This window comes from Cryptomeria japonica, chromosome 7, assembly GCF_030272615.1.
Source record: "Cryptomeria japonica chromosome 7, Sugi_1.0, whole genome shotgun sequence".
Classification (NCBI taxonomy): Eukaryota; Viridiplantae; Streptophyta; class Pinopsida; order Cupressales; family Cupressaceae; genus Cryptomeria; species Cryptomeria japonica.
Genome location: NC_081411.1, coordinates 518,141,114 through 518,167,899, shown reverse-complemented (window position 1 = coordinate 518,167,899; position 26,786 = coordinate 518,141,114). Strand labels below are relative to the sequence as shown.

Here is a 26,786-nt window from a genome sequence, read left to right as displayed (position 1 = left end):
ATATTACCAAGATATTGCAAGGTGGGATTCACAATCGACTGTCTCTGGATGCACAAGAGCTCGTGAAGAAGCATGGTGCATGGTTCATTCAGTTTCCAAAATTCACATACATCAGAGTTCATGGGTGTCCTTCACCTCCCTACATGTTGCCAAGATATCCTACAGACAGGATAGTACTACTTGAGGTGACTAGACAGTTGGCAGCTTATGCGAAGACATCCAGACACAAGCATGGAAATGGAATTCCTGTGCCTACCATACTAGGGAACTCAGTTGAAGTGTGTCCTAATACTCAAGCCGCGGAAGATGCAGAGAAGGAATTGTCTCTATACTCATTCACATCCTTTGCCTCGAGAGAGAATTTTGATCCTCATGGTCATATAGAAGAAACAATCGGGAAGAAGTACAGGCATGAGTTTCAAGTGGAGGACTTTTGGTTGAATGTCCAAGATGATGTCGAAGTCAAAAGAAAGATGCATTCCAGGTTACCCTTGGATCTCATCAGGAAATGCAAAATTTATAGAGTAGCCGATCAAGCCCAGGATAATGGTAGATACCTCCAGTCATCATATGAGAAGGAAGACAAAGAAGTGAAGATAGATTGGAATGAGCCCGAGGTTTTAGACCTGAGAGCTTTGATGGCTCCCATTTTATCTTGCACTCGCAGATGGGTGGATGTACAGCATCAAAAGTTGAAGGAGCAGAATGTATCTATGACATTCACCTTGGAAGCAAGACCAGAAGAAGGAGAGGCAAGTGTGAGTGACAATACTTCTCATTCCAAAGACTCAAAGAGGAAAGAAGGACTTGAGAAGAGAGAACCTTCCAAGAAGAAGCAGAAAATAAATCCTAATCGCCCACCAAGCACATCTTCTAGGCATGAAAAGGAAGCAAGTCAAGGAGAAGATCAGAGGCAGATAGTATATGAAATTGATGAGTCTATGGAATCCATGGTACAGAATGATAAACAAGGAAAAGGACAGACACCTCAGCATTCATCAAGTCAATCTCCCCAAGTTGGTGCTAATGAGCAACAAGAAGAAAAGAATGATGATGAAGCAACATCTCCTTTCCGGGAAGATAGACCTCTACCCAAAGAAATACAAGTGAGGGAAACAAGATCTGTCATTCCGGATTGGCTGAAAGAGAGACTAACAAGGGTAGTTGTGGTTGAAGAGGAAGAAGATGTATTTGACTTGGAAAGCCTTATAGGAAATTCTCATGAAGTAATAGAGAAGAAGAAGGCCACAAAGATGTCAAAGGTAATTAGAGATGAGACAGGATCCAGAAAAGTGCAGATAGCTACACCAGTGGTGGACAAATATGAGGATGAGATTCTAGCAGAAGAATATGATCTAGAAACATTTGATCTTGGTCCACTTACCACCGAGCAGGCTATGGAAGAAGCAACTGTTTCACTGAAAACACTCAAAGACAAACTCAAAGAGGAAGTGGAAAAGAATAAGAAGCTTGAAAAGGAGGTCAGTGCTTGGAGGAATTATTTTAGCCATCTTAACCAGCCTTTGAGACGACAGGATCCAGCAATATCTCCTTTACATGCACTTCCTCTTGAATCGATAAGTGAGGCAGAAAGGGTGAAGAGCCTAGTTCAACTCATGAGTTCTTGGATTGATGAATCTCACAAGGAAGCCGTTGAATTTGCAACAAGAATGATGAAGACAGTTCATCGAGCTATCCAGGTCCTTGAGATTATCCATAATCTAATGATAACTGTGGTTGCATTCACGCACACTAGAAATGTTATCATCCCAGTCTTACAAGTGATAAGAGAAACACCAAGACGGATTCTGACGCAAGAAAAGATAATGGATGGAGGAACCCATAGCCTCCTGCAGTGGTCAGCTCTGCTCCAGATGAAGGAAGTCCTTTTTGAAGACGTCAACACCAGATGCAACCGAGTTGAAGGCATCATCCATCCAATTCAAGACAAGGTGTTTGAGATGTTATGTACCATCCTTGATAGGCGGATTGAGATCGAGACAGATGTCGACATCCAAGAGTTGGAGGACAGAATCAAGGTCATCTTTTGCAAGGAAGAAAACATCGTCACAGAAAGGCAACGAGATCAAATGTATGCTACTATGTTCCTGATTGAGAAGACCAAAGAACTTGAGCCTGGTTGGGAGACGACTCTTCTCACTGCTTTTGATCAAGTCCTTCACTTGGAAGAACGAATGAAGAATCTTCTTGAAATTCCCATTGCTGAGATTGAGGGAATTGTGTCCAGATTCATTGAATATGCTAGAAAAGAGCATAGGAAAGGGAACAAAGTTCCAGATGAAAAGTTGTTATAAGATGATGTGGCAACTTGATTCCTATTGGTCTATGTCTCCTCGTTATTTGTGCCAATATTTTATTGGCTATGGATTAATAATGTTTATCTAAATGGGGACTTTTTTGTAACAAACCCTAATTAGGGTTTAGGTGTCAAAATCTCAGTCGTTGATCTTCTTTTGATCCGGGCCATTCATTGTATTTGAGGATGCTATATAAGCCCTCACTCATTTCATTTTAAAGAGTTAGAGATAGAGAGAAAAAGTTAGAAAGTTGGAGAGAAATAAGTTTAATTTTGTTAGTAGCAAATTTGAGTAGTGAAGAGAGAAAGTTGAGCAATTGTTGTTTATTTGGCTATGAGATCAATGAAATATTGAAGTTATGGTGTTTTGTTGCAATCCTTGTGGCTATCTTCATGGTTGTTTATCTTCTTGAATCACTCTTAGTAGAAATATCATTTAGATTTTAAGTTTGAAAGACGAATGTTGTGCCTGATCTTTGATAAGACTCACATTCCAAACCACTAGCTTCTTACTGATTGTAAGAATGCCTTGTGTGGTCAACTGGAAACATTGAAATTGATTAAGAGTTCAATTATCATTGGAAGTATTGGTACGTATCTCCCTGATAGTATCTACCTCCTTGGTGATTTGAAAATCGTTGAATACCCTTAGAGGATCGCACCAATTCCAGTGGAGTTGTAATCCTTTGGCGATACTGAAATTGGTAGAATCTTATCAAGACCAGCCTTCATCAAGTCATTCTTAGGATTAGTTTAAGTATCTCTTCCTTGAAACCCTTTATCTTTTGATCTTTTTGAAAATCTGTTAGTATTAGGAAAATCCTGTTTCCCCATTTAGAAAGATAGTGACACGGACAAGCTTTCTTTGAAAGTACGTAAGTCCCCTTGAAGAAACAGCAAACACAACGACCACTGGTGCTTATCCGCGAGTAGAGATCCTACAAAGCAGAACCTTGAAGTCCTTCCGATTGATCCTTTTCGCAATATCTTCAGCATTCAGAGACTTTACTCAAGAGAGGCTAAGATACCTCTGGGTATTTTATTCTGTGTTTGGTCGTGTACAAAATACACATCAACACATCCTAGATAAGGTCAAACTAGAACATAATTGTTTATCTTTTTACTTAACAATTCCTCTTTGTCAATGATCTTGACAACAAAACATGCAGCCTTGAAGGCTCAAGAAAGCTTTCATTATAAATTCCTTAATCAAATATACACACCAATCACCAAGACATAATAAATGCTTTGCACTAGGTGATTATGAGATTAGAGATGACTTCTATGTGGTGACTCAGGTGAGCATAGGAGACATAGATGTAGTCCTTGGTATGCAGTGGTTGAGCTCTTTAGGGGAGTTTTATATGAATTTATAGACCATGGAGATGAAATTTGAAGTGGATGGTAAGAAGAGTTTACTTAGAGGCATGTCAAATGGTGTGCCACATGTATTCTCTTTCAAAAGAATAGAGAGACTTATCAAACATGACTAGGTAGAGTGGGTAGCAGAATGTATTATTATGCCTATAGTTATGGAGCAGCAGAAGAGGAGTTACCATCCAGATCTAGAGGGGTTGTCTAAGCACAATAAATATTTTAGTAGCATACCTCTTGGGAGGTCTCCAAATCGTGGCAATGAGTGTATCATAGAATTGGAGGGTGTGAAACCAGTTATCACCACCCTTTACAAGCATCTGAAGAGGCACAAAGATGAGATAAAGAAGGGCGTCAAGGAGTTGTTTGACATTGTAGTTCAGTAAATAATAAAAAAAGGTTAAAATGTAATTAAGTTTAGTCCTCAACAATTGGTGATTACTTGGCAGTTGTCAACAATTGGCACTCTCAGCCAACATCACCCTAACTGTATATTTCTTGTTGTACTTGTAGTTAGGGACCACACATATGAATTCCTATTTACATTGCATATCTTGTAGTTGAAAATTAAGACATCTTTCTCAAATATGATTGTAAGTAATTGATATGTCCTATTCTATTATTCTATTATTTCCATTTACTCTGTAAATCATTCAAGTAGGATACCTGAGTAAACATTTGGCATCGTTGCCAATTTGAAATCTAGATTGTAGAACTTACAGATAGTAATCATGGTGATGTAATTGGACATCTTGTCGACACATCAGTACAACCCAACGAGGAACGAGAAGAACAACTCACACATGACCTAATAATCTCATTGTCAACGAAAAAGTTGATTGTCCATTGCATAGACTACCAAGGCTTATGATACGCCACTTTGTCATCCTTCAAGACCTTCAAGCAAAGAGGGACCAAGAGCAGCAAAGGCAACAAATATTGCAATGGTATGAAGAAAGGAATCGGCGAGAAGAGGAAGAATGTGACACAAGTATGAGACATACTCCTAGGAATTAATGCCCGTGCAACCTAACAAATACATGACACGTATTCCAAGCAGTCATGAAGAAACATAAGGATTGGTGAAAAGATCCCTTCGACAAGGAGAACAAGGAGAACAATGAAGGCAACTGAGAAGAATTGTTGAAGAAATCAAAGGATTCCTAACAGAAAGCCCAAGCCCACCAAGAAGTAAAAACTGAAGTGTCAGTCGGAGTCGTAATTACTAGTTAGGATGAAAGGAAGGCCTTCACTAAGAACATATGAGGGCAGAGTGGGAAAAAATAGACAAACAACTACCGCGCCCTGATGAAGTATATCAAGACCTTGCTAACCAAGTAAGCAATCTGTCCATATAGTCAACATCGGATGAGGAGGAAGAAGAAACCCTAAAAACAAATTAATCAAGACATTCAAGAATAACATACACCGCATTGAGAAGCTATTCAGTTTCGAGGAACCAAACCAAAGACCCTTGGACGAAGGAAGTGCACAAACAACTCTAAAGAGAACCAAAGTTGAAAGGACACTAAAGGAAGATGTGTAGAGTACCCATACATGGCCAAAAGTGAAAGTTAGGCAACAAAAGATAGAGATCAAAATAGTCCTACAAAATCGAACAAACAAGGACAACCTCAGGTGAGGAAAATGGTGACTCCCTCAACAAGTCCAAATATTGAAAGACGAAAACTCCCAAAGTTCATAGACAATGGGTCTACGGATCCTATTACACACTATAAGACGTGAAACCATATGGATTGCAAGCCACTAAGAAGATAAAGACTATTGGCTAAGAATATTTCCAACAACACTATAGGGTATAGACATAGACTGGTACACGAACCTTGAAGCAACATCCATAGCCTCATGGGATGCACTAAAGAAAGCATTTGAGGCAGATTTCAAACTATTGCATGATGACAATGAGATTGTGGCAAAAATCTACAACACCAAACAGGGGAAGCATGAGAATGTACGAGCTTACAATCATAGGGTCAAAGAATTGTTGGTGAAGTTGGAGAACAAGGTGACTAATGGGTTGAAGAAGTGATGGTTCATCGAGGGATTGATCCCCTCATTGCATGGAAAAGGTGGTGCCTCTGTCCTCGTACACAGTGCCTATAATTACGCAATGGACATCAAGAGTGAGGACAAGACTTCTTCTTGAGGGAAGCAGAAGATAGACAATGACAAGAGCACAATCCAAGCCCTATGGTGAGAAATGATGAGAATGATGAAAGAACTTAAAGTCGAGAAGGAAATTTCAAAAGAAACTAAAACATTATGGTGCACTAAGAGCAAGGTGGAAGGTCACACCGAGGAAATTGTCAAAAAAATCTATTATGTGACATCTATCAAGTGATGGGACATTTCATCAAGGAATGCTGATAAAATCTGAAGACAAGAAGCACACAAGTGCTCTTTACTCGGGAGGAACAATCAACACTTGGAAGGATGGGACCATCTTATCCCAATCAACCTTTGTTTAGAAGAAAGCAATGTTAAAAGCAAGGAAGAATCTACTTTAGGTTATTTAAGTTCTTTGTTTCATATTTGTAATGGATAGACTTAGGGATTCTATAGAGTAGAGATTTATTGGAAATATTATCTTATTGTTTTATACTTCAACATACCTCCTGAGAGCTTATAAATAAGTGCCTTGAGCAAATAATTTAGAATGAGATTTCATGTCAAACAATTTCTACTAAATGTTTTCATTTAAACTTTGAAATTAGATTAGTGTGCTATGTTGTGAGACTCCATAATTTAGTAATAAGGGGATTTGAATTTAATTTTGTGTAGAACCTTTCTTCTCTTCATATAAGTGTTGACATGGCTAAAATCGCATTGCTACAACTCTATCCAGTCAACGCAGAATAGAATTTACTCGTTTTGTATCCTATCCTCTCTTGTATAAGGAAGCCCTAATGCCATTTTTAATTGATCAAAGGGGGCGACCTCAAGGTTCCAAATGTCAGGTTTTGACTCCAGGATAACTCAGTGATCAATGTGTTTTGTTGGGAGCACAAGGGGCCTTGTTTTTACAACAAGCTAGTTTGCATCTAGCAATGCTGCGATACTCAGATTGCGGAATAAAATCAAAAGGGAAGGGTTTAGGGATCCTAAGGACAACGATAAGAATGACTAGTGTAGCGGATAGACAGATTTCCATAAACAGATTCTTGTTTCGCCAGAGACACCCTCACAACTAGACAAGAACAGTGCAATCTCCAAGGGATGAAGGATTTTCAGATTGGAGACACTCATTTAGGCACCCAATTCTGGCACAGCCTAAGACGAACACCTACAGTTGAACTAAGCACAGTAAGGTTCAGACTAACCATGCATAGTGGCCTACAATCAACAGGCCACCAATGGTATGAACCAGAAATGCATCAAATACCCCCCACATTTTGTCATTAAAATCATTGAACTCTAAAATTAATTAGCTGAAGGAAACCATGCAAACAAAAGAAAAAACAAAGACAACAAAAACTATATTTCAATGTTCATATATTTGCTTCAGCTACCATTACAACAATTTCTACAACATTTCTACTCTATTCCTAACTACTAAATTCTAACCTTCTAACAATCTAACTGTCTAAAAATCTAACCCTTTACAAAAGAAAGGCCCCTGCCTTTTATAGATTTTACAATTTGAACCGACAGCCAGGATGGACTGCATCCAACAACTGCAATCTGCCTTCTAGAAGCTTGGCAGCTTTAACCCATGCCAATTCAATCCTCATTTATCCTCCCAACCATATTTCCCAGCACCGATCACTATTTGACATCAATTCAGGTCTATCAGGTAGTTGGAAATAACTGACTTGTGTCCCCTCATTTTGAATTCATTAGACGAGGCCCACAAGTAGTCCTTTACATTTAAACAACTCAGTTTTCAGAAACTGAATTTCTGGGATTAAATCCAGCTGTGTATTTTTCTGAGAATGCACATTTTGGCAACACTCTCTGTGTTCTTTGTCTTCGGTCTTGAGGGTGGATTTCGTCTTGTGGTCTGGTGATGGCGCGCTTCCCCCATGCTTCATTGCTTCAACCTTGCGTTTTGCAACGCACTCTTCTTTACCAGTGCCTAGCTTTGTCGTTTTGATCCCGTGCTCCTCGTTCCCATCTTTAATCGTGATCTGGTCCTTGATTTGCGCTTCAGGTTGACGCCTAGCTCTTCCTCGACATCGTTGATTTTGCAAGCAATCAATTCCACTTTTAATAATCATTTTGAAAAATTAAATAAATTAATTTTAACAATCATATTAAATTCTATCTTTAAATGCCCCTCTAGAACTTGTGACGAAAATGGGCCATTGTGATCAAAATGCAAACTTTCATTTGGACTAAGTGAATTCGACTTTGCACTTTACCACTTTGTTGGAGGAAACTCGACCCTTAAGGTGAAAATACAAACACCTTTCAAAAATTCGGCTTATCACGCCAAAATGCAAGAACTTTAAACGCCCATGTGAATGTCAAAATCGGGTCTCCTAGGCAAAGTGATAATAAATCGACCCCCCCCCCCCTTTCGTATTTTCATTTCATCCTGAAATTCGGGCTATAAGGGGGAAATGTGCGATCTCACTTGGTTTAACTCTATCTTGCAAAACATTCAAAATTGCCAAACTTTGGTTTCAAAACCCTCCCCTTTGCCTTAGTCATCGATCTAATTAAACTCATTTTCATTTTAATATGAAACTTCGGCTATTTTATGCGAATTTATAATGAACTGCGCAATTTCCCTTTAACTTGGAACATTCTTGACTAGAAAGACTCCTTTTCGCGATTTAGACTCTTGCTTTTCGGCTAAATGACCTCTTTTGTGCGAACTTAGGTTTCTACCTCATTTTCGACCTATTGGGATGAAATTTGCGATTCCTGGCATTCACGTGATTTTTTGGCTTATTGGGAATTCACGATTCTGAGAGGAAATGTACGAGTTTGCCTTGGATGGTTTCAAACGCCCTTTCTTCTCTAGCGTATTTGGCCAAAACCTGATAAAATACCGAACTTTGGAGGAAACATGCGAGTTTGTAGAAATCTCTTAGCCAATTTCAGCCTATGAGCTTTTTTTGGCGATTTTTGAGTTACATGGCATTTGGAGAGGTGTGCGAATTTAGACGTTTGGCCATCTTTTCATTTTCAGCCTTTGAGGTTGATTTCGCGAACCTTTTCCATTTAAAAGACTTTCGGCATTGTTGACATGTATTTTGTACACTACCAAACACAGAATAAAATACCCAAGGGTACCTTATCCTCTCTTGAATAAAGCCTCTGAATGCTGAAGATGTCGCGAAAAGGATCAATTGGGATGACTTCAAGGTTCTTCGTTGTAGGATCTCTACGTGTGGATAAGCTCTCTGTGGTATGATGTGATTTGCTGGAATCACAAGGGGACTTACACTTGATGACTGAACTTCTGATTTGCTTTGAATATTGCTGGAACACAGGATTTTACTGCCTTAGATTTGAAAAAAAGGAAAAAAGATGAGGGTGAGGAAAGAATCTAATCCTAATACTAAGGAATGTAGGAGCAATGATTGATCTTTGATGAAATTCTAACTAAGTCTTGTTTTGACATCCTAGGACCATCTCCACAAGGTTAGTGCGATCTTCGAAGGAAAGCTTTATGATGTTCAAATCATCACTGCAGGCATAGACACCATCAGGTTGATGCATATCAATGAAGAAGTGACAATTGAAGTTAAGCTTAAGCTGAATGATTCCAGTTGACTACGCAAGGCGAGTCTGCAATCAACAAACTGCTAGTAGTATGGATATACGAATTTTACCATCAATCAAGCACATTTCTTCCACTCATCTAATAACACGAAATCAAATATGAGAAGTATAGAGACCATGCAAATTGTTGAATTGACCCATAAATTTCACCATTTCTTCAATGAAGTTTCACAAGTCTTTTACAACAACCTCTTGGCAACAATCTTTGCCTTCTCTCTCTACTCTACTCTAATTGCTATTCTATCAACTAGCTAATCACCTTCTAACTACTCTCTATCTATCTTCTATTAACTGCTTCCAATTCCTTCTAACTTACTCCCTTTACAAAATGAAGAGTCGGGGCTTATATAGTGCCCTTAATACAATTCGATGGCTAAGATCAGTTTGAGATCAATGGCCAAGATTCAATAATGAAAACCCTAATTAGGGTTTGTTACAACCATTACATAACATTTAATGCTTGACCAATGATAAAATTTGTATTTTAAGGACACATGTCTTCTCTGAAAAATTCAACCAATGGATAGCTGGGGTAGGTACATCGAAGTTTGTGCCACCTTCCATGAGTTAGGTACATTGAATCTGGATGTGCTGAGGTGGACCACACCGATTGGAGAAGTGATGACTAGGATGCCACCTCGTCTGACACTTGTATCTTGGTAGATATTCAACTTGATGTTGTTGAGAAGCTAGCTTTAATTAACTCTTCCGAAACTATTTGCTTCTTCAACGAACCCTTTGCTCTGACTTCTTTTGTCTCTGATGTGCAGGATGTTGATGTACCTCGCCTTGTAATGTTGGATTGGAAGAGGTCGCCCTTGTTGATGTTTGATCGAAGAAAGCCATCCTTGTCGATGCTAGACTGGAGGAGGTCGCCCTTGTCCTTGCTTGATCTTCTTGGAGGAGACCGTCCTTGATCTGGCTTGATTTTCCAACTCCGAGATCTCCATTTGATGCCTACACAAAATATTAAAGTTAGTCTTTTGAGCATCAAACCTTAAAGCATGAAATTTAAGACCTTTCAAAGGTAAAACTTAAGATATTAATTTGAAAAAAGTCATGATAAATCAAGAACTATACATTTTCAAATTAATCATGAATGGAAATCGGATTTTCAAGACTTAGATTTTACAAAATTGCAATGGGATCACAATAAGTCTTGAATGAGATCTTTAAAAAGTAATTCTTCATACCTCCCCTTGAGTACTTAAGTACAAAACCTTGAAAAATGAAGGAAGAAGACCAGATTTTGTTGGGCAAGATTTATAGCCATCCCTTGGATGAAGTACGCCTCCTTTAGCCTTCAAAAGAGCTTCACCTTCCACTAGCTTCTCCAAAATCTGGAAATTCGCATTCAAATACCTTCAAAAAATCTGGAAATTATCCTCCAATCTAGCAAGAAATTCGCCTCTCCAATAGCCTTCAAGATGAATTTCGCCCTTCTTAGTCTCCACACTTAGTAGAAATTCGCTCCACTCCAGCTAGATTTCGCACCTTCAATTAGCTCTCCAAATTCGCACTTAAAAGGATGATTGAATGATTTGAATTGTGAAAAAACACCTCCAATATATAGAGCGCTTTACCTTGATTCTTGTTGAGGCCGACCTAGCAAATAAGCTTTAAAATAAAATAAAATCCCACTAAGAAGAAGGCCGACTTGTCAAAATAAGTAAAAATAAGGGCTTGTGCGCTCCACATTTAATTTTAATTTAAAATATTAATTTTAAATGCCTTCACAATAAAGGTTCAATTTTTAAAGGCCTAAAATCAATTTATTAATGCCAATTTAATTTTAATTTTTTCAAATGCCCCAAAGTTAGCAAATTTTGGTGAATTTCAAGGAATGTCAACGTTCAATTAATGCAAAAAATGAAGGATATCATCAATTTCGCCCTAGACCCTTGGTGAAGGCCAGGAGCGATTTTTTAATCTAGACCTTGCATACCTCCCTTTTTCTGCCCAAAACTTCATCTAGACATTTAAATGGCATTTTTAACTGGATTTTTTGAGTTTGATTTCACTTGATCTCTAAGAGGAAGGTGCCTTTAAGACTTTTTTGCCGTGGACCCTTGGAGAGGGATAGGAGCGATTTTTACTTTTGCTCTTATTCCTTCGTCCTTTTAATTGCCAACTCTCAATGTGGGGTAAGTGATGATCTCTTTCATCCATTCCATACATGTTTAACTTGTTTTGGCAAGGCAAAATAGGTGTTCCAAAGCTTTTCACCCTGGACCCTTGGTGAAGGCCAGGAGCGACTTTTGCATTTTAGCCCAAGATTGTCAAGTTTTGGAGTCAAATCTTTGTTCACCATGCCTTAGAAGACTTTTTCATCCTTGCACAATCTTGCCTTAGCGTAACCTTGGAGGGAAGTTATTGGTGATGTAAAAATCGCCCTGGTCCTTCAGTGAGGGACAGGAGCGCTTTTCCCCATTGTCATCAAAATTTGTAATCTTTGCATCTCAATTCCACCTCAAGGCATTTTAAACCTCATTTCAAACTTATGTCAAGGCTTAGATTTGTCCAAACTTGAAGAGAAAGGGTGGATATTAGGTTTTTCGCCCTGGTCCCTTGGAGAGGGACAGGAGCGATTTTGCAAATCCAAGCTTATCCGTCCTTTGTTAGCCTTCCAAATTATCTTCAACGGGCAAAACACGCCTTCTTCCATTCATTTCAATCACAAAACTTGCTTTGTCCTTGCAAGAAAATTGCACTTTTTAGAAAATCGCTCTGGACCTTCAGCAAGGGACAGGAGCGCCTTTTGTCATCTTGGTATATTTCCTTGTTTGTGGACCACTCAAATTATATTCAACGCACAAATCATGTTTTCCTTGATCTCTTCAAATCATAAAATCATTTTGATCTTGCAAAAATAGTGCAAATTTGAAAATCAAGCTCCGGTCCTTCAGTGAGGGACAGGAGCGAATTTTGCCTTCTAGGCCAAAATGCTTCATCTTCCATCATGAAATGTCTTGGCTAGGGAAGATTTCATCTTGTTTCATGCTATGAATAAATTGTCATGTCTGAGAAAGGTCACAAGATGGTGTATATAAAGAAAATCGCCCTGGACCCTTGGTGAGGGACGGGAGCGATTCGCCTTGGACCTCCTGAGAGGGTCAGGAGCGAAATTCGCTCTGGATCCTCAGTGAAGGACAAGAGCGAAATTTGACTTTTTGAACTCTCTATCAGGATAATTTTTATGGAATATAACATTTAAGTATAAGCACTTATACTTTAAGTTATATTCCATATATACTTTCAGGATGTTTGAGAGTGGTTTCAAACCTCCAGGAGTTATATTGCAAAATCTAGTTTTTGGACGTTTTTTAGTTTCCAAACTTAGTCAAATTTCAAGATCAGGACATTCCAGACTTAGCCAATTTTCAGGATCAGGACATTCAGACTCAGCCAAAATTTCAGGATCAGGACATCACTCAAGCCGGACCTGCTAACCATGTGATCCCCTGGGCGACACTCAAAATGCAAAGGCCAACTAACAAAACCCTAAAAAAACCTAAAAACAAACCCTAGAAAGCAAAAAGCGAAAAAAAAAAAAGCAGGGGTCCCCATTTGCAATGGGGCGATGTGTGAAAATGTCACAACAGGCATATATGAGGGTTTTGCGCAATTTGAATCTTGGAATTTTCGGCCATCAAGTCGATTTTGCAAACTTTAAACGCATTTACCCTTTTCAGCCTGTGAGCCGAATTTGAGAGCCTAACGTCCTTCGTCATCTTTTCACCTATTTCGGCCTAATAAGCCATTTTGAAAGTTTTGATCTCTTTTACGATTTTCGGCATATTGGAGGACTTGCGTACTTGGACGTTTCACTTTCCATTTTCGGCTTATGGACCGAATTTGGGAATCTAATGTCATTTTCGGCCATTTAGAAGAAGACGCACGATTTCATCTTTGTCGCCTTACTTGGTTTACACAATAAATTCAAGCTCCCTGGACAATTTGCACAAACCTTGATTCACATTTTGCTCTCCTTTCATGGGACTTCGGGCTTGCAGATGAGAATGAAGGACTTAAGGTTTACTTGGCTCGATGATTGGAGGGCATTCTGACAAACTTCACTCAGCATTTGACCGGTTTTGAAAGCCCAAAATCCTTATTTCGCCCCCGACTACCTCAATCGGGCAGACATGGGGGGTCCCCGTCAAGGCTGGGGTGTGTGTGCAAAATGCACAACAATAAGCAGCTTTATAAACTTTTCAAAAATTGCTTCCTTCAACCTTCCACTACCTTCTTGTGTTTAATCAATCCTATTAATGATGTAATCCATTCGAATCTGTTTTAACCAATGGAAAGCATTTATTTCTAGTTCATATGTATTGTTCAGCTACATAATACAAAAACCTTTTGGTGAGATAAAGAGCTTTACAAGTCTTGTGCTCTAACCTTTGAGGTCAGAAAGATAAGTCAAGTTTATTTTCCGGTATTCTATTCTCATGCAAAACCCTGGATGATAAATTGTGCAAAGTGTAAAAGTAGAAAACTTGTTTATCGTTTAGGCTTTAGGAGTAGTTTAAATTAGGGAGCTCCCCTTGCAAATTTAAAGAGAGGATTTTTCTCACATAGTGGTCTAATTTAAATTTTTCACAAAAGGACAAATAAAAATTGTAACAATGTCATCATGTTGTCGACGTTGAAGTTGGACTCAACTAAAGCTTTAATTAAACCTGTAATAAACATCAAAAAAATAATTATACCTCTCTTGGGACATTAAATTAAATATAATGGATGGCTTTACATTTTCCTTTTATATAAGGACTATAACATTAGGTTGACTGTGACATGTCAAATCTCAAAGATAATAAATTTACTAAAAAATATAGGTAGAATTTTAAACATAAATATAAGGTGGAGATATACAACCTGTTGTCACGTTTTCACACATCGCCCCATTGCAAATGAGGACCCCCACTTTTTTCTTTCTAGGTTGTGTTAGGGTCTTTGCTATTAATCTTTGCATTGAAGGGATAGAGTTTCTCAAGTAGCTAGAGGGTCATCATGTCAGGTTGGTCTCCTGGGTGGAGTGAAGACAGTAGGTTGTGAGCATGAAAGTAGATCGAGAACCCCTTGAATCATGCCTAGCTTTCTTGTGGTATTTGATCATATTTTTAAGCAAACCTTGGTTGAATGCAAAGTGTCCTCTTACATCCTGTCCTTGCTCTAAGTCTGAAACGAACTCGCTTTGAGGTTTGTCCCTTACACCAAAGTTGGAGCGAAATTTTAATTTGGACCCCGTACCTTGCTAAGGACATAGAGCAAAATTTCTCATAAGGCCCCCTTTTTAAAGGTTAATTTGGAGTGTTTCATATTGGAATGGGTGAAAGACTTGAGGATTGAACAAATTGAGCAAAGTTAGGTGAAAGGACTAAGTCAAGAGTCTTTCCTAAGGATATGTACCTTGCTCCCTCACTGGAGCGAAATTTGCCTAAGTACCTTGACCCCGTACCATGGAAAGGTCTTAGAGCGAATCCTTCACCAAGTTGCGTACCTTCCGAAGGTCCTAGAGAGAATTTTGAGATAATGTACCTTCCAAAGGTCCTAGAGCGAATTTTGAGATCATGTACCTTCCAAAGGTCCTAAAGCGAATTTTGAGTTATGTACCTGTTATCACTTGAACCTGCACCCCTATTTGCTAAGCTGTCAACTCAGCAGGCTTGTGACACATGGGAACCCTCCTAGGCCTGTGGGTTGCCTAAAACTTGGAGTGAACCTCTAAAGAAAGCTGGTTCTTAACTGGCTATCACCTAATTATGACTACCTTGATGATTTTGTTGAGAAAAGAGAAGGAAAACATAAAAATGAACCTACTGTCTAACAGGTGATGCACCAAACTGAATATCTTGAGGAAGAACAGCAAATAATAAACAATATGACAATAACAATACTCACCTACACAACCCATTTGATCATAACCCTTGCATAAATAATTTATAAGAAGGTTAAAATCATAGTCCTTAGAAGAGAAAAACACTTCTCACAACTTAAGACTATTATTTCACTCACAACTTATAACCTGCAAATAATTATGCTTTTGCATAAGGTACCCTCATGAAAATACAGTTTAAAGGACAAGACTATCACAAAAACTTGCATAAACACCAAGTACTCATAATGACAGAAGAATATGGGAAGGCATGGACTACTTGTCACTGCTCAAAGTTATTACAATGCTCTGTTATTCCTGAAAATGTGTTCAAAGACATTCCTTCCTGCAGGGAGAACTCAGAAATTACAGTCTGCTAAAAAGATGAATGAAGAAGAACCCCTAAAAAAAAGACTAAAGGAGGTATATATGCTTTCCAAAAAGCAGATAATGAATAAAGTATTCCACCTCCTCTTGGGCGAGCAAAACCAAAAAATCCACTTTTCAGGCCCTTAAACAGGTCTGAAAGGGAACACACTTGAACCAAAGTCAAGCCAACCCATACTGCCACAATAAAAGCCTTTAAAAGCACCATAAATGGCCCCAAAATATCTCCTGACAGGCCTGCAAGCCTTCATAAATGCCAAAAATATCTCTTTGACCTCTAAAAAATAAAAATACATCTCATAAGTGACCTTTTAAAATTTATTATTTAATTAGATATTTTGTTTTATTTTATTTTTATATTTTAAAGGCAAAATGCTAATAAATGAAATAGTGATAAAAATATTAACAAAGTGACCAATTTCACTTTAATAACATTTTATTGTTATTTTATTTGTTAGTATTTTGATTTTAATTATAAAAATAAAGTAAAATAAATTATTTAATTAATATAATAAAAAATTTTGAAAATCACTTTAATTAAATGTATTGAATTTTAATGCTTATATAGAAGTCCTTATAAAAGACATACTTATTAAGTGATTCATAATATTACTTAATAAGATATTTAGATTGAAATAAAGTATTAAGTGATATTATAAATCACTTAATAAGTAATGCAAATATCTTATTCGATGGGTCCCTTGCATTTCACGTGGCATGGAAAAGAATAGAAGCAAACGAAGGCAAAAAAAATGTCTAAAAGCCACAATAGGGATATAGGGAAAGAAAACCTAAATTATTCCATTCTTCACTTCCCTTTGGCATTTCGATATTTTCCTTCCTGCTGCCATGAAGCTCTACTTGGGCGCCGCCATGGGGGTAGGGTTTGAAGGTCAAAACAGCGACTTGGATGATTCTGGGCACATACTGGGCTGAACGTGGACCGATTTTCGCACATCCCACATATTCTGAGGACTTTTTCGTAATTCTGGAAACGATTTCTAATTTCCAGGTACATATCTTTGAGGCATTTCAATTCGATTTTCTGAAGAATTAGTGACTGAGAAAAAGGAGAAAAAACATTGTCTTCTGCATACTGCTTCATTATGAACTTGTGTTGGCAATGATCTTCGATTCTTTTCACTGATTCTGTTGTGCTAGGTGTGATCTTTTCGAGCTGGGCGTTATTTTTTGAGTGTTGGGTGCCATGATTTTTTGATGATTTATCTCTGGCCGCCATGTTTGAGTCTCTGTAGGGTTTCTTGGACAATTTGCACTGCTCATGTCGCCACGGGTATGCTCTATTCTGTGAAATATAACATTTGTTAAAACTTAACAATATTATCCCTCTGTGCATTACACGACTGCCTCTCTTTCACAGAAATCTGCTGCATGATATTGAACGTAATATCTCTCAATTCCATATGTTTTGAGTCATTCTTTGTGGCTGTTATAAGTTTCATATGGAATTCATACCATCAAGTGTTTACACAATCACTCCTTGACATATTAGACATTGGTTTAGCCGAGGCATATGAAGATAGTTCACTGCATGTTAGCAGCCCAACTAGATGAGACCACGTAGATTTAATGGCTTGTAACAACAAGAAACCCCTTTTCAGCTGAAGGTAAGATAAACAATCTCTCATCGTTAAACTCATAGATGGACAGAAAAATTCAATAGGCGCTTGGATCCCAGCTCATCTGATTCATAGGTGGCTGCTCGTAGAACTCTAATGTGGCATTCAACGCCTAAAGCTTGCAAGTTGTGCTGAACCTCCAAACCAATGCGTTGCAGACGATATAAAATAGCAATTTCTTGCCAAGGCACACCTTGTTGCTTCAATGATAATATAAAAATCCCCAACAGTTGTAGCTTCACATTGAACATTTATGTACTCACAAATTGTCATCAACATACCTGTAGGTGTTATATTTCGCACAATCATTTGGTATTCTATACTTATTCTTAGTACTTACTGCACAGTGATATTGTAACCTTCAGGCTCAACTATAATGCTTTGCCTGGATACTTTGACAGCTTAGACATTTTTTCATCACAATTGCATCGCCATGAATGCACCTGGTTTGATCACTATTTTGTAATCTTGATAGAGGTCTTTTAAATATTTGATCTTTTTATTCATATTGCTCTAAACCTTACTGTGAACCTGATTGTTAATCTGCTGACCCCTATCTTGGTTATCAAATCCCTACATCATGAGCATTAAAATTTATGTGATTTGTATTGTCTTCCTGACTATTATACGAGCATTATGACTGCTCTAGCTACAAACCACCTCATAAGTACTATCCTTTGACAATACTTCTTTCTTTAAAATATGGCTTAATGATGTAGAGTTCCCTGAAACCCTTGTACATGCATATGCATTGACAGTCATTTTTCAAAAACAAAACTCAAATGGTTGTCAACTACGAAGGTTAATGCACCAAAATATGACTATCCTTTGAAAGCTCCGGTAACTTCATATATGGCTGTCTTTTTTACTGCTGTGAATGCCTGATTTTGTGCTCTATGCATTTGGATTGATGCTCTTTGGTTATTGTACTTTATGTCATGACTGATTTTGCCATCTCTGAATTTGTTGTGACTGTATTTTACATGCATTTCCATTGATCAGTATATTACTTATAATATTCCTTCATTTCATTCATGTTAATGATGCATTCTTTATCATACTGTAATAGGCATTATCACTGACTCGTGCCTTAATGAGTGAGCTTGCTATTCAGTTCTGGGTAGCACAGTGGTAATGCACAATCATAAATGGAGCTATTAGATTAAAGCTGCCCTTGAATTGCATAATGGAGATTACTCCAACATGTATACACCCTTGCATACATCCTCTGGAACATGTGACATGTGGCGCGAATGATTGCTGTCCATGCTTTGATTCTTATCGGTATCATTTTCCGAGACGTGCCTTTGTTGATTTCATATGAGCTGGGCTCAACCCTTGTGGGAGCCTCATTTACCCCCACTCGTTTGTGAAGTTTACAACCAGCAAGCTATCTTTCCCTGTTCCTACACATGAAGCAAACAAGTTAGAAATAAGATGCATTTGATTTCTTCTGATCTGATATTTGCCTTCTGAGATCTTTCGTGATGCTGGCTATACGCACCTGCTATATGTAGGGACTATATATATATGCATGCATTAGTACACATGTTAGGAATGTAGCCAGCCATTGCTTAGAATGAAATGTTCTAACGCATTGCATATTTTAACTCTTTTGCAGGTACCAAAAGGAAAGCAAATACAGACCAGGACAAAGGAGCAAGACAAAGGCAACATCGAGTCTACTCCAGCCGTTCCAATCATTCAGGCAATGACTGGTTCCATTCTCAACATGCTCTCTTTATTTTTTGTACTTATGTATACATGTTTGTGTATTTCTTTTCTGCACCTGATGCATGTAGCTAGTCTCACGGCTCTTTGTGTGGGACGCATGTTTGAATATCAATAAAAATACTTCCTTTTTTTAAATGAGATGTCTCCCTCTCTTGCTGTTACAAACTAGAAGCATTAAAAAAGTAATCTTTAGTTGATTCTTCCTTAGTGCAGTTAGAAAGCAATATAGCAGAAGTAATATGTACTTTGCTCCATTTTGTAAAAACAAGCATAACTTAACCTATTTTTCAACTAGAAGTGAAAAATAGGTAACAGTACCTTCCAAAGGTCCTAGAGCGAAAATTTCACCAAGGGCATGTTCCTTCCAAAGGATGAAGAGCGAGATTCTTTTCACCAAGTTGCGTACCTTCCGAAGGCCCTAGAGTGAATTTTGAGATCATGTACCTTCCAAAGGTCCTAGAGCGAATTTCTTCACAAAGTCATGTACCTTCCTAAGGGTCCAAAGGGAATTTTTGCCAAGTTGTGTACCTTGCAAGGGATCAAGAGCGAATTTATCCAAGGGAAGATCGAGAGTGAATTTTGAAGTCTTAAAGAGATTTTAGAGCAAATTTGTTCAAGCGTGTACCTTGTTGAGATTTTGAGATCAAACTTTCTTATCATTTCATGTACCTTAGAGAGGTCATAGAGCGAATTTTTCATCAAGATAGTGTACCTTAGAGAGGTCATAGAGCGAATTTTTTCATCAAGATAGTGTACCTGTTAATGCCCAAAAGTGCACCCGAAAACTAAGTTCTTAAAACTCGGCACTTTGGGATAACATGGGAACAATCATGAGTCTGTGGGTTAACTACTGGGATGATTGGACCTCCAGATAGGCCGGTTCCTGATACTGATGGATCACCTATTCTAATAGAACTTTGGAAAAAGAGCTTTTTTTGGAAAAGAGAGAAGGTATAAATAAAGATGGAAAGAAAACTAATAACTTAAGTAGAGTGATACACCAAATTGATCTGAAAAATGACAGAAAAAACTTTCTAAATCATCTGTTTTACTCAAAAGCACCTCTGATTTATATCACAAAAAGTGATTTATGCATAGGATCTTTACACAGAAAATTGAAAGGAAAAAAAGACTTTCTCAAACAATTAACTGATAAATCACAATGCATAACCTGTGATTCATGCATGAGACAGAAATTCCAAAAGGTTATTTAATCAATAACACAATATGACAATGACTCTCAATCACACATCAAATAATAAACTCAGAAATATAAGGTATAAACTGATATTTTATTGAATTTTCTGTCAAGAACTGTAAATGTGAGTTACAAGAAAGAATTCTCTGCCAAGCTTGAGAATAAAAATCCAGAACCCCTTCAAAATGAAATGCTTTTTTCCTTTATACAAAAAGGCCTTCCAAATGCAAGGATAAGATGACTCTAAGTCAACTGAAGGTGAACTAGAGTGATCTCCAACTCAAAAGATCTCAAAATCCGAGCAGAGAAGGAAATCCACCCAAAAAGGCTTCAAATTTTGCATAAAAGTGTGAAATCTGGTCCAAACTCTTGGAAAACTAAAGGTTGACCCTTGAGACACTCAAAATCAAGCTTCAACTACTGGAGAACTGGCACAAACCCATGCATAACTGCACCTTAAGCCCAAATTCGACCCCAGACTCATGAGATAACTCCACCTCCTTGAGTTCAATATTTTTCTTCCATATGCATATTGGGAATAAATATCTAAGACACAACTATAATAAATACTAATTGGATTTATAATTTATCCAATTAGAATATTCATTTTACAATTTTCCATATGTCTATGGGTGAAAAGTATTGAATTCTAAAGGCTATAAAGATGCAAAAATAATTTCCTTATAGAGATATGATGATAGGAAATTTCTTTTTATATACAAAACTAATTAATTTAAATAATTAGTTATTATGTTAATGTTGCTAAAAGTGTATATTTTTTTTCAACATTAACATAATAATTAATTATAAAAATTAATTACATCTTTTGATTTTTAAATAAGTCTTTTGAAAGACTTGGGGGTTTTAAAGCCTCCCCACGGCTAGGCATGATATCTCATAAGTGGGAGTCTAGAAACTTGACCACCATGCATTATGTGCATAATTAAAAAAGAAATACAATCCCACAAAAATGCGAGACAAGGGAATATAAGCATCAGTAAAACCTAAGTCTTCTTATTCATCTTTGCATTTTACACCGCCGTAGAAGAGTTTATGCCGCACTGCTAGGGTTTGAATAGGAAGATGAGGAATGTAGACTGAAAGCTAACTCTCCTCCTTCGGCAGTTGTCCACGGCTTCAACCAGTTTGTTCCTATTTCGAATTCGCAGGGATTTTCTTCATAAATCATGGCATCTTTTTAGTTGTAAAATCGAAAAGGTATTTTCGAGTTGCACCTTCAGTTTGAAATCTCTGCAATTTTTTTAATTTCTTCTTGGAATCTTGGCAATGTGTAATAATTTCATGAACTTTGCTTGATTTTTATTTTTTTTGGAGTTTTCGCACAGGCAGTTGTGTTGATGGGTTTTCCGTCTCTTATTGTTATACAACAGATAGTCATTCGTATAAGAAAGATCTCCCACATATAAAACCGTTTGTTCATTTGCACCGTAGAATTCAGGGCTGTCATGGAATAAATATTTGATGTATTTTCTGCTGTAATTTGAGTTCAGGGGTACTGCATATAGCTTATAGATAAGCATTCCCACATTGTTTGTATTGTCATTCCATAATGCGATAAACTGTGCTTAAAAAAAAAAATCCATGTCTCTTGTATGCATTTGAGAATTCACTATTTATAACCCTCACGCTCATTTGCATCTCCTGCTTTATAACTTTTCGGAAATTACAATTGAGTCCTACTATTTGTTTCTGTTGGATAACCTATTGCAGCCTCTGATATACAACTCTCTGTAACACCATTTTGACCATCCTGATTTTCGATTTTCTGTGCCTACATCTGTAGAAGTTGTATTCTTATATCTTGAACCCATAGCATTATCTCCATTTTGAGACTTTGACACACTCATTGTAACAGTGACTCTCCTCCTTTGGCAGTATGCTTAGCATTTGTTCCCTTGTGATCACAAAGTAGTTCTGTAATGCCTTTTATTCCTTTAATCTCTGAGTTTCTTGTTGGAACTTTCATTGACTGCATTTCTGCCTCAAGCTCCTTTGCCTTGGCTACAAAACTCTTCTGTCAGTTGTGTATGTGACTAAAACACAGTGTTTCTCTCTTAGAAATCAATATAGAACTCCCAGAACAAAATGAAGCTTCTTAGTTTCCTTGTTCGTTTTTTGCATTGCAAGTTCAATACGGCTGTTATGCCCATGTTATTTGAAAGGGAATACACATCTTCTTTTGAACAGTCACATAGATTATATGAGCTGGGCTCAACCCTTGTGGGAGCCTCATTTAATCCCACTCATACATGAAATCTGAAATCTGCAGTTTTTATTTAACCTGTTTCTGCACATTAAGCAAACATAGTTAGAAAAAACATTGATTCTCCAATGCACTGAGAATGATCTTTCCTTTCTGTTTGATTTGATGCTTATTTTTTTGTCAAAAAGGATCATGATTGAATAGTATACATGCATAGGCATGATTAGCAAATAATGAGTCATTGCTTGGATCCCTTGGATCTAACACATGTTTTTTCACTTTTTCAGGACTAGGAGACAACTGGAGGCTAAAAGACACCAGGGATGTAGACTTATACCAGCAGAAACAGACTTATGCCAGCCATATACCCCCAGGCAATGGTTGGTTCCCTTCTCATCTTTTCCTATGCATTTGTGTTATTTAATTTTTGTATTTCTCCTTTGCATAGGAAAATAAAGATCACTCTCACGGTCTTGTGTGAGAGAAACATTTATTCAGTAGAATACTTTCTCTTAATCTTTTCAATTGTATAAAAAATGAAATATTATAAATTGAAAACAATTGAAAGATTTGGAATTTTCTTTATGTAATTGTAATCTTTTGCCTAGCGCTTGAATTTTCCACTAAAATGTAATCAATATGAAAATTCAGTAACAGTACCTTAGAGAGGTCATAGAGTGAATTTTTCATCAAGATAATGTACCTTAGAGAGGTCATGGAGAGAATTTTTTCAATTGATGTACCTTGGAGAGGTCATAGAGCGAATTCTTATCAGTACATGTACCTTGCCAAGGTCCCAAAGCAAATTACCCAAAGGCAAGCTTTTTGGCGCCAAAATTCTATTTAAAATTCGAATTTCTAAAAGGGAGAGTTTCAATGTATTAAGTCGGCCAGCATTAAGGAAACAATTTGTTATTTTTGTCAAAACGAGTCGGCCTTATACCCAAAAGACACATCCTTTGCCCTAAGTGCATATATAAGGAAGGTAGATTAATCATTTTAATCATCAATTCAAAGCATTTTCTTTTCTCCATCAGCAGCAGGTCAGCGGATTCCATCAGAATATTGGTGAACTTCATCAAGCAACAGCGAACTTCATCAGCATAAGGACAAATTTCATCATTAGAGATGCAGGTCTGATCTTTTGGAGTAGGCGAATTCATCATTTAAGCATCAGCAAGACAGCGAATTTAATCTGCAAGGAAGCACATCGTTAACAAACTCTATCACAAAGACAGTGAATTCAGTTATCAAAAGGAGCAATCTCCCCTATAGAAACCTGCACATATCAGATCTGCAACATATAGAATAAAAGATCAAGTTAAGATGGGAGTATGTAAAGGTTATATATCATGTATGTTTGATGCCCATTTGTTTGTTTTGCAGGAGGTAAGGAAAGAAATCAAAAAAGACCAGGTTGGAGGAAGATTGTAACAAATGTCTCGAGGAGAGAATTTCAGCATCAAGGTCAAGATACAAGGAAGACCTCTTCAAGAAGCTTCATCAGCAAACACAAGAAAATCAAGGAAGAGAAGATCTCAAAGTGTTTAAAGACTCTCCCCACATCATGATAGCATGAAGATATCAAAGGCTGCAAAGAAAAAATCATCCAACTACTTCAAGGCACTAAAGCATGAAGGAAAGATGACTCGCATGGTAGAAAATAAGGGTCTTACAATCTTGAATTCCCTTCGGGAATCCAAGAATCAAATTTAGTACAGTGAAGAGCTACATTCAACCAAGTGCACCATCCACTCAAAGTATATCATGAGCAAGAGAAGGTCAATCAAGGTCATCCCCAAGCATATATCAAACATGATCAAAGAAGTAGATAGTTTCAAAAGAGTTAATCAAAGTCCACTTCTCATCAATCATCACATTGAGCAACTGAATAATGTTGAGTATCAAGAGATATTGCTCAACGTTCCTTGACCAAGCACAAGTGCAAGATTGAGGTGGCATCCCAGTCACTACTCCACCAATCCGAGGGGTCCACATCTACACGTCTAAGTTCAATGAATCAAGCTCATATATGAAGGCACAAACTCCGATGTACCTACCCTCAATATCTATTGGTCCACATTCTCTAAATGTAATTTTCTCATTGGCTAAGAAGCGTTTGTTATAACAAACCCTAATTAGGGTTTCATTGTAAAACCTTGGCCATTGATGGAGATTCAATCCTAGCCATTCATTGTAAATGAGCTCTCTATATATAAAGCTCAAGCTCATCATTTTGTAAAGGTTAATAGTGAATAATTAGCAAATAGATAGTTTTTAGAAGAATAGCTAGATTAGAATAGAAGTTAGATTAGGAGAAGGCAAAGATTGTTGTCAAAATCTTGTTGTAAAGAACACTTGATTTCATTGAAGTTATGGTGAAGTTGATTTGTTACTTCAACAATTCATATGGTCTTTACTTCTCAATTTATTTTCATGTTGATTAGATTGAATGGAAGAAATTGTTGAATGCATTTGTGTGGAATCTGTTTTGTCCATACCACTAGCCTTTTGCTGATTGTAAGTATGCCTTGCATGGTCAACTAGAGTGATATGAGCTTAAATTCAAATTGTCATGTGTCCATTGTTTATGCGTTAACTTGAATGGTGAGCAATGTTTGATGGTAATGATTTGAACATCTTTGAAATGTCCTTAGAAGATTGCACTGAGCTTGTGTCAAATTGTTCTGTTTGATGGTGAGACCTCACTCAGTAGGATTTCATCTAATCATTCATCCATCTTCTTACATTCTAGGCCTTAGAATAGACTTTCTCAACCCTTCACCTTTTGCCCTTTTTTCAATAATAAGTTAGTTTAGGATCAAAAGCATCACAAGATTGAAATATCAGATGATCAAGTTCCAGCGATTCAAGCATTCGACAATTCAACATAAGTCCCCTTCTGATACCAGCAATCACATCAACCAACTGTGCTTATCCACAAGTCAAGACCTGACATACAAGAACCTTGGAGTTGTCTCAAGTGATCCTTAAGCCAATCTTCAGCATTTAAGTAACTTTGTTCAAAAGAGGATAAGATACTTTTGGGTATTTTATTCTATGTTTGCATGTGCATGAAAAACACATCAACACAACCTATACTTAAAAATTAGATAACTCAAATTTCTCATTTTGAGACTGATATGTATTCTAATTTTAACTGCATGAAGACAAGTAAAGTGATTTGAAATTCAAAAAGGAAAGAGCTCTTGTTTCCTTTTCCTTCATACATAATCCTCTTTGGTAAGGATAGTCAATATATAGGAAAATAAGAATAACATATGACCTTCAGAAATCTTGGGTGACAAAAGAAAATTTAACTTCACAACATGCTATCTTTTTTTGGAAAGGAACACAAATCAACTAGCAATATTTCACTTTTACCTTGTGAAAACTGAACTTTTTTGTTCCATTGGTGCAAAATTATTTGGTGTTTGATCCCTTATTTTACCAGTGCCTTGAAAGAGAACAAAAAATAAGATAAGAGGAAAAATACTGAAGAAACAAATCCCTAAAAATAAATCAAGTATTAGAGAAAACATTATAAAATACAGATTGTATTTTTACTGCATAATCAAAATTCACCAAGATCCTCTTCAAAGTGATCCAAGTAGGTTACTTTAATCCTCTCCTAAGTGTTTATGAACCACATGGAATAACAAAAGTTATAGCATAGAATCTTATAAGTTACATCCATGCTACTTTAAGTTGTATTTAGATGATAACTTTCTAGAAGAAAAATATATAAATCAAGCAAAGCCATTATACAAAATGCTAGCACATAGGAAAGATAAGAAGACAGTGTGAATGGATTGTTTTCATGGCCCCAGTTTTTTTTCCTATATTACAATTTCTTGTGATAAACTCATTATTATCATTTGAAAGAAAAGATGCTGAAGCCTGATTTTCTATAAATACCACCTCGATTTTTATTTTATTTTTTTCTATTGATAATTGTTGGATGGAATTCCAATATGCTGAAGTAACACTATCTATGTGCTTGCAGGTGAATATAATAATTAAGTAATAGAACAAAACTAATACTACTCACAAAGCATTACAAATATTTATTTCAGAGCTGAATACAATTGATTTGTACATAATATTATCACAAATAATTGAATATAATCATAAGCTGTTCCTTGAATGGCTAGTTGAATTAATACCTTGCCAACAGCACACCTTAATTGCAAATCACCTGTCTTTTTTATAATAGTACTCTATGAGCCGTTACACCTTTATGTGCTGCCTATATTTCATAAATTCCCCTTTTTGTCTCA

The 26,786-nt window shown here is 37.0% G+C and overlaps 1 protein-coding gene across 1 annotated transcript in view; it reads right to left on the bottom strand.

The window, feature by feature from the left end:
• The window catches only part of LOC131061662 (uncharacterized), a 265,563-nt gene that overhangs the window by 88,916 nt on the left and 149,861 nt on the right, over positions 1–26,786 (bottom strand). Inside the window, exon 9 of the mRNA XM_057995474.2 lies at positions 25,891–25,963. Within this exon, the coding sequence (XP_057851457.2) occupies positions 25,891–25,963 (73 nt within the window). The remainder of the gene's footprint in view (positions 1–25,890; positions 25,964–26,786) is intronic.